The sequence below is a fragment of the Octodon degus genome, unplaced genomic scaffold, assembly GCF_000260255.1.
Source record: "Octodon degus isolate 3935 unplaced genomic scaffold, OctDeg1.0 scaffold00194, whole genome shotgun sequence".
Taxonomy (NCBI): domain Eukaryota; kingdom Metazoa; phylum Chordata; class Mammalia; order Rodentia; family Octodontidae; genus Octodon; species Octodon degus.
The window spans coordinates 335407-344591 of NW_004524770.1; the positions used below are offsets into that span (position 1 = coordinate 335407).

At 44.3% G+C, this 9185-nt stretch overlaps 1 protein-coding gene across 1 annotated transcript in view; it reads right to left on the reverse strand.

Annotated features, from left to right (window-relative positions):
• Prpf6 (pre-mRNA processing factor 6) overlaps positions 1-9185 on the reverse strand; it is a 72263-nt gene that overhangs the window by 35933 nt on the left and 27145 nt on the right. The window contains exons 10-11 of the mRNA XM_023704298.1: positions 5059-5177; positions 17-235 (exon numbers count right to left, since the gene is read on the reverse strand). Coding sequence (XP_023560066.1) covers positions 17-235; positions 5059-5177 — 338 coding nt within the window. The remainder of the gene's footprint in view (positions 1-16; positions 236-5058; positions 5178-9185) is intronic.

The window sequence follows — 9185 nt, forward strand, 5'->3', positions numbered from 1 at the left end:
CCCAGATGCAGCCCACCTGGATCCACTGCTCGCGGTTGATCTCTACACCATTGGCCCGCAGGGAAGTGATGGCTCGGTCAATGATCTTCTCCACCATCTGAGTGTTCCCATTGGCTTCCTCAAGCTTGGCAGCTGTGATCCAGATGTGCCGGTCTGTAGGAATGTTCTCACGTGCTTTATTTAAGACCTTGCGGGCATTTTCGTAAGTCTCCAGCCTCGCTAGAGCCAGCCAGAGCTATAAAGAGAATATCAGAAAATGAGAGGACCGGCTGGCAAGATAGCTCAGCAATCTAAAGCATCTTCTTAGGCAAGCTTAGCCAAGAGTGTAGGGACCGAGGTTAGAACCCCAGCACCACGTGCCAGCCCCACTCCCAGGGTGGTCTGAGCCAGCCACGCACACAAAAAAAGTATTAAGAAAAAAAAAAGAAAATGAGAAGACAATGTTCTGAAAGCTGGTAGCACTATGTACCATCCTCTAGGTCAGGTGGTGTGTTTTTCTGTTTACTGACTGACTCACCAACTGTACTGGGGACTGAACATAGGACCTTCACAATGAGCTAAGTCTCCAGCAGACCCCATACTTACTTAAAATTTTACTTGAGATCAAGTATTGGTAAGTTTCTCAGGCTGGACTCCAGCTTGAGATCCTCTCGCCTCAGCCTCCCAGAATGCTGGGATTACAGAGTGTACACCATGGCCAGCAGTGGATTTCAACAAGCCAAAGTGGATTTCAACAACCGCCTCCTAAAGGCTGTCAAGGGCTGGGGAGATAGCTCAGTGATCTAAAGTGCCTGCTTGGCAAGTCAAGGACCCCAGTTTGAATCCTGGTACAGCATGCCATGCTGGCCCAGGAACCCCAGGCATGCAGTGCAGGCCCCAAAACTGGACGTGGTGGTGCACACCTGTAATCCCAGCACTGGGGAGGCTGAGATAGGAGGATCACTACAAGCTACAGTAGCATGACCCTGTATCAAATAAATAAATAAATAATTTTTTTTTTTAACATTTTAGAGTGTGTGTGTGTGTGTGTGTGTATGTGTGTATGTGTGTATGTGTGTGGCCAGCTCAGCCCACCAGGGGGCGCGGCTGGCTGGCATGTGGTACTGGAGGATTGAACCGCGGTCCCTGTGCTTTTGCCAAGCTTGTTCCAAGTAGGTGCTTTAGACCACTGAGCCATCTCTCCAGCCCCTAAATAAATAAATAAAGTTAAAAAAAAAAAAAAAGACCTCCCCTAAAGATTGTCAAGGACCATTTTTTTTTTTTTATTTTTTATTTTTTTTTGGTGGAACCAGGGATTGAACTCAGATCCTTGCGTTTGTCAGTGAAGCGCTTATCCTACTGAGCCATCTCCCCGGCCCCTCAAGGACCATTTAAAGAGCAGCATTTCTCACGCAATCAACTGGCCAGCTATGATTCTAATTTCATGATGAGCTCTGGTGTGGGAAAGGCTGGTGGGACTCTTTCAACAGAGGTTTCAAATCCCAGTTTAAAGTGTGCACAGTGTACCAGATTCAACTCCCAGTACTGGGAGAGAAGATGAGAAGAATGACTCAAAGAGAAGCATGCACTAAGCCTCCTCAGAGTCTCATAGCCTCGCAGTGCTGAGTGTGCAACCTTCACACCAAAATGTGGCAGGCTCTACATATCTTTCTATATAAGTAAAATATGATTAGTTGACTGAAGAATTGCAGAATATCTGTTAGGATAATTAAAGATATACCACATATCGTAAGACCAAGATGAGGTGGGTATGGTGGTGAACACCTGTCATGCTAGCACTCAAAGAGACTGAAGCAGGGTGTTTGAGGCCAGCCTAGCTACATAGTGAATTCAAAACCAGCACAACACTACATAACAAAATCCTGTTTCAAAAGATCAAAAAGACTGGGCCAGCCAAACAGCTCAGCGGATTAAAGCACCTGCAAGCAGGTGCAGGGCCCTGCCCCTGGGGTGTACTAAGACAGCGATTGAGACTGGGCCTGGTGGCACATGCCTGTAATCCTAGGACTTGGGAGGCTGAAAACAGGAGAATCACTACAAGTCCAATCTGTGTAGTAAGGGCCGGGAAGACAGTTGGGCCAAGAAGATAGCTCAGCAGAATAAGTGCTTGCCTGGCAAGCGCAAGCACAAGCACCTGAGTTCAATCCCTGGTTCCGACAAAAAAAAAAAAAAAAGAAATCACTGTAGAGAAGTCTGTGTTAACTTGAAGATTTAAAGTAAAGAAATCACACAGCTCTGAGGCAAAGAGCTGGCCAGGAAGAAGACAGAGCAAAGCTCCTGCTATGCCACTACCCTTTGGCTACCACTCACAAGCTCAGCTGCATTAGAAGAGACAGCATTGGGGCTGGTGAGATGGCTCAGTGGTCTAAAGCACCTACTTAGAACAAGCTTAGCAAAGCACAGGGACCGCGGTTCAATCCCCCAGCACCACATGCCAGCCAGCCCCGCCCCCTGGTGGGCTGAGCTGGCCACACACACACACACACACACACAAATAAATTTAAAAAAAAAAAAAAAGAAGAGACAGCATTTAGCAGGGTTATGGGAAAAGGGAGCCCTCCTCCACTGCTGGTGGGAGTGTGGAAATCAGAGTGGAGATGCCTCAAAAAACTAGGACTCGGCGGGGCCAGTGAGATAGCTCGGTGGACTAAAGTGCCTGCTTAGGCAAGCTTAGGCAAGGGCAGGGACTATGGGTGAATCCCCGGCACCACATGCCTCACCACCCTGCCCTCAGCGTGGGCTGAGTCGGCCGGGCAGGGTGGTGCACACCTGTCATCTCAGCGCTGGGGAGGGTGAAAGCAGGAAGATCACGAGTCTGAACTGCATAGTGAGACCCTACAACAACCAAATACACTTGAAAAAAAACAACCAAAACCCAAAAACCTAGGACTTGAGGCCAAGGAGACAGCTCAGAGGTGTATGTGCCTCCCTGGCAAGCACAAGGTCCTGAGTTCAATCCCCAATACCATCCCCACCAAAAAAAGACCTAGCACTAGTGGTTCCCTTTGACACAGCTATTCCCCTTCTTGGTATCTTCCTGAAAGAATTAAGATCGTATCGTAGTGATATATGCGCACCCATATTTATAGCCATAGTTCGTAACAGCCAAATTTTGGAAACAGCCCAGACATCTATTGATGAATGGATAAAAAAGATGTGGCTTTTTCTATTATTCTGCCATAAAGCAGGATAAACTTGAGATATGGATGGACCTTGAGACCATACTCCTAAGTGAAATAAATCAGACAAATGTGTAAGTATCACATCTCTCTGACGTGGGAAACTAAAAGTGCAAATAAGAGCCAACATATGTAATAGATATTGTAAAGTAGGAAGAAACTGTTCAAAAGGAAAAGGGAACTAGGGAGGGAGTGGGGAAAAGAAGGAAGGAAAAAAGAAAAAAAAATGAGAAAAAAGGGGTAAGGGAAACAAAGCTTTGGAAATACAGAGGTCCCTCACATCATGGAGGTCACGTTCCAGACACCCCTGTGATAAGCGAAAATCAGCGAAGTAGCAATGTTACATTTATTTAGTATTTACATGCACTTTAAGACTTTATAAACCCTTCCCACACTTACAAACCTTTCCCACACTTTTAAAAACACTTCTAAGGGCCAGCCCAATAGCTCAGGGGACTAAAGCGCCTGCTTAGGCAGAGTGCAGTGGCCAGGGTTCTGTGTGCAGGCCCCGCCCAGGGGCACACTGAGATGGCAACTGAGACTGGGAGTGGTGGTGCGCTCCTGTAATCCCAGCGCTTGGGAGGCCGAAAACAGGAGCATCACTATGAGTCCAATCTACGTAGTGAAACCCTGTAGGCCCTGTAGGCCCTGCACTAAATACATAAGAGAAAGAAAAAAACCCTTTTAATGTTCTTAACCATTTTTTAAACTGATAAACCTATGTAATTTTAACAACATATGTACACTGTATGGTACTGCAAAACCCCACAAATATAGTGAAGAACCCTAGATAAATAACTTAGATTAGTATTTTTTGAAAACCTGTACATGAAGCAGAAGACCCAATACTATTATGAACTACTGAACTCTTTTAGAATATTTTTTTTAATTATTTATTTTTATTTATTACATTTATTTATTGTGTGTGTGTGGCCAGCTCAGCCCACCGGGGGAGGGCTGGCTGGCATGTGGTGCTGGGGGATCGAACCGCGGTCCCTGTGCTTTGCCAAGCTTGTTTCAAGTAGGTGCTTTAGACCACTGAGCCATCTCTCCAGCCCTCTTTTAGAATATTTTGCTGAGTTAACACACCTATAATATTCAAATAACAGAACTAAACAAACAAAGGGTATACGGATGAATGTCCATTTTGTATCTGTGTATTCAAAATGGTTAGGATAGATACATTCTCTTAACGAATAGAGGGATTTATTCTAATGGTGTTTGTAAATAGGATATCATGTCTGCATCTTATACAGCAATTAACCACTAGGAAGAATGTATACAATGTGTTAAGTATTGAAACTGTCCTACCAATTTGGTTTGAAACTGTCTCATTGCTATTTGTTTCTCAATAAAATGATGGGGACAAAAAAAATAAATAAATAAAAAGAAAACCTGTACAACAGTGAGTCCATGAAAGTCAAACTGCAAAACAGCGAGGGACTACTGCAATGAGGACACAAGGGGCTGAAGGGGGAGGAGAGAAATGAAATAAAAAGGGACCAAGATGTCTCAGGAACAGGCGTAAATGCCACGTGATGAATGTTATCATCACATATATTACAATGGCATCAGTACATTTAGTAATACCAAGCCCTGAACGTGCCCAATGTAGTTTTCTGCTGTAATCAGACATCAGCAAAGACTTAGTCCTGCAGGTCTAGCCCGCACTATGTACCAACCACATATTCTGTGCTAACACAAAGCAGCCACCACCCTACCCGACAGCTGCTGCACACTAGCATCCTGGGCTGCAGACCACCTTCTAGTGCCAATAATGGCAGGCCAGTAAGCACACTGCCCCACACGCGCCGCCCACCCTCACACTGAACTGGACCTTCCTTGGTGAGGGTGGTGAACTTTAGTTGGACAAACTCACCTCTACGCTGGTGGGACAGCACTCCACAGCTCGGCTGAGCATGATTCTGGCATCTTCAGGCTCTTCCAGCTCAACAGCCGCTTTCCACAAGCGAACAGAGTTGGGAACATGCTCAAGGGCTGAAAGAAGTCGAACAAGCCAGGTCATGGAAAAGGGAAAGAAAAACAGGACATGCATGTTCGCAGGTGTGTGTGTGCGCGCACACAGGGTCTCACTATGCAGCTCGGACTTGTAGTCATCCTCCTGTTTTCTGCCTCCCTAGTGCTAGGATTAAAGGAGTGTGCCACCTCACCCAAACTCCATCGCTGGCTCAGCGTGCCCAGGGATGGGGCCGGCATGGCATGTGGTGCCAGTGATCGAACCCTGGTTCCTTGCGCTTACCTAAGCAAGCACTTAGTGGTGGCAGGGTTGATGATTTCCTGCTGGGGACAGTTAAAGGCTGCAGACCTGCCCTTCTAGGTCACACATGCATAAGACAGGTACATGTACCTTCTTATACCAGAAAGCAAGGAAACAACGATGACTGGAGTCACATCAGTGCCACAAGGGGCACAGGCAACGTAAGTGACCCCCAAAACACACTGAGCATGAAGAACCAGGCCAAACAAAAATTCAATACCATACAGTTTTTCAGTTCATAAGTTTGAGAACCAGCCAAACTAATGTTTGTAAAGGAAGTGAGAGTAGTGACTTCCTGCCAGAAGGTAGTGCACAGGAGCCACCAGCAGTCACTGTGGGAATAGTGATATGATGCTTTTTTAAAAAATATGATACTGTCATCTCAGCATCTGGGAGGCTGAGGTGAGAATATCACCATGAGTTCAGGCCAGCTACAGAGTGAGGCCTTGTCTCAAACAAATATATAAAGTATGATACTGGGGATTTAATGCATGGTCTTTACACCAAACTACATCCCCCTCTCTTTTTTTGAGACCAGGTCTCACTAATCTGCTAATTTTTTGTTGTACCAGCAATGGATTTCAGGATATGGTGCTTGTTTGTTAGGCAGGCACTGTAGGGAGGGTTGAAGCTAAAATCACTGAGAGGTGCTGGGCTCAGACAAAGCCTGCCAGAGATCAGAGAGCTCTTCCAGCCATGTAAATAAGCTATTCTAGGATGCAAACAGATTGTTATATAGAGGTTGAAACTGGCATCAACCTCTTGAGTATATAAATAAATCCTCTACAGTTCTTAGGCAGCTATTTTACTCCCGCTACCCTACCCCCCAACATCAAGAGCCAAGCCTGCTGGCAGCAAATGGCACATGAACAGGGACATACTGGGTAAGGAAAACAGTGAGTGAAGGGACACATGTCATTAACACACAACTGAGGTGGGGGGTACACTGGTACTGTCAACATTTAGCATCAGTACTGGCAATTATCAGGTGTAAAACTTGGAGGATGGAGGTCCTCTAACCTTAAAAATAAAAGCTTAAAGGTGTATTGATTTACCAATTAAGTATGGAGCAGGGGGAGAGCGAGGTAGCTCAGTGGTCTAAAGTGCCTGCTTAGGCAAGCATAGGCAGCCACAGGGGACTGCAGTTCTACTTCCCCACCAGTGCCACCACCCCCCACCTTGCCAGCCCTGCCCTCAGGGAGGGCTGAGTCAGCCCCCCCAAAAAAGTATGGAGCGAACAGAGCCTACAGGACCAGAGGGCTATATGTACCTGTAAGTATTTCTGCATGTTTAAGTCCTACATTTACTTTTCTGGATTTTGGTTGGAAGTGGTATTGCAAGCTTGGCTGAGTGACACATGGGGGTGATCAGGGTCCACACTTAGTAAATATCCTCCTCCTGTGCAGAAGGGTATGAAGATGATGGAGCATGCCTCACCCACCCCAGGGACCTAGGGCACCCACCCCAGGGACCCAGCCTGTTTACAATGTACAGGAGAAAAAGACAAGTTTCTTCCCCTATACTTAATGGCCCAGCATATACAAATGCTATTTCCAAATGTTTTGTACAACTTTTTGTGTCTACCCTGCTACAGAAATTTCTTATATATAATCTTCAAAGCTCAAAAAAATTGTTAAACATGCTCTCCCATATGCTCAAGATTCGATTACAAAGTCATCCCTACAAACTTACACTTCATAGGCCTTGCTTGGCAGTGTATCCTGTTACAACTCAATCAGGTAAAACAAAAAAGCTCCTTTGGCATCAAGGATATATTCATGTTTTTCTACAGCCTACTGTCTGACCATATCATGAACTCAGATCTGGAGAAGGAAGTTTATTCTGCCTTTCAAAAAGCTGGTGACAGGGTCTAGGGAATTAGCTCAGGGGTAGAATGTTTATCTAGCAAGCTGGAAGCTCTGGGTTTGGTCCTCAGCACCAAAACAAACAAACCTCACCTAAAAAAAAAAGAAAAAAAAAAAAAAAGGCAAAAAGCTGATGACAGGGGCTGGTGAGATGGCTCAGTGGTCTAAAGCACCTACTTAGAACAAGCTTAGTAAAGCACAGGGAACGCGGTTCAATTCCCCAGCACCACATGCCAGCCAGTCCCGCCCCCTGGTGGGCTGAGCTGGCCACACACACACACACACATACACGCACACACACACACACACACATAAGTAAATAAATAAAAAATTAAAAAAACAAACAAACCAGAAACACTAAATCTCTTGGAAGAGAAAGTAGGAGGAACTCTTGAAGACATAGGGGTAGGTAAAGAGTTCATGAATAAAAATCAAATTGCACGGGTAATACTTGAAAGAATTAACAACTGGGACCATCTCTTATTGAGAAGTTTTTGCATGTCAAAAGAAATTACCAACAAAGTGAAAAGACAACCCACAAATTTGGAAAAAATCTTAATAAGCACTCAGACAAAGGTCTGCTCTCTAGAATTTATAAAGAACTAAAAAACATTAGGGCTCCTAAATTTAAAGACTCAATCCAGAAATGGACATCTAAAATGAACACATACTTCTCAGAGGATGAAATTAAAGAAGTGAATAAATATATGGAAAAAATGCTCCACATCACTAGTCATCCGTGAAATGCAAATTAAAACACTGAGATACCATCTCAGCCCAGAAAGAATGGCTATCAAACAAATCAACAAACAACAAATGTTGGAAAGGCTGTGGGGAAAAGGGAACCCTTCTCCACTGCTGGTGGGAAGGTAGACTGGTACAATCACTATGGAAATCAGTGTGGACACTCCTTAAAAAACTAGGACTGGAAATCCCATTCAAGCCAGCTATCCCCCTACTGGGAATTTTCCCGGAGGAACTGAAAATGTCATATCATAGTGATATATGTGTACCTATGTTTACAGCAGCACAATTTGTGATAGCCAAATCTTGGAAACAACCAAGATGCCCGTCACATGAGGAATGGTCAAAAAAGATGAGGTATTTATATACAATGGAGTATTATTCAGCTAGAAAGAATGATAAACTCGAAGCCATTATATTTAAGTGGATGCCACTTGAAGATATACTTATAAGTGAAATACACCAGACCCACATGTGTAAATATCGTATAGTCTCCCTAGTAAGAGAACTCAAAAGAAGAATTACAAATAGGTATAAAAGGAAAGCGGGAACTTGATGATTGGCCAATGAGGAGATGGCAAGGAAAAAACCTGGGAAACATGACAGGGGCAAAGCCATACATTTATACGTACAAGATGGGTAAGGCAATGATCCTGAGAAACATCAGCAGGTTTTTGAAACTAGCAGTGAATTGGTAGGATTCGCACCCTGACTAACTATATATGCTGATACCTGTGAACCAAGCAACTGCACTTAAGATAGCAATGTGTAATAGAAGGGTCACGCTTGGAATGCCTGTCATTCTGGTCCTCTAAAGACAAACTTCTTGTCATGACATACCAATTATTACCATACTGTCTCTCAAGTAAAAGTTTGTTGGGTTTTTTAAATAAAGGGTAAAAAAAAAAAAAAAAAAGACAAGAAAAAAAAAGTCACAGGACTGTCCTGCTACAATGCTGTATATGGTTAGATTTCTAAATTTCTGTGTAAAATTACGTGTTTATTCCTATTTTTTTAAATTATTTTTTTCGGGGCTGGAGAGATGGCTCAGTGGTCTAAAGCACCTACTTGGAACAAGCTTGGCAAAGCACAGGGACCACGGTTCGATCCCCCAGCACC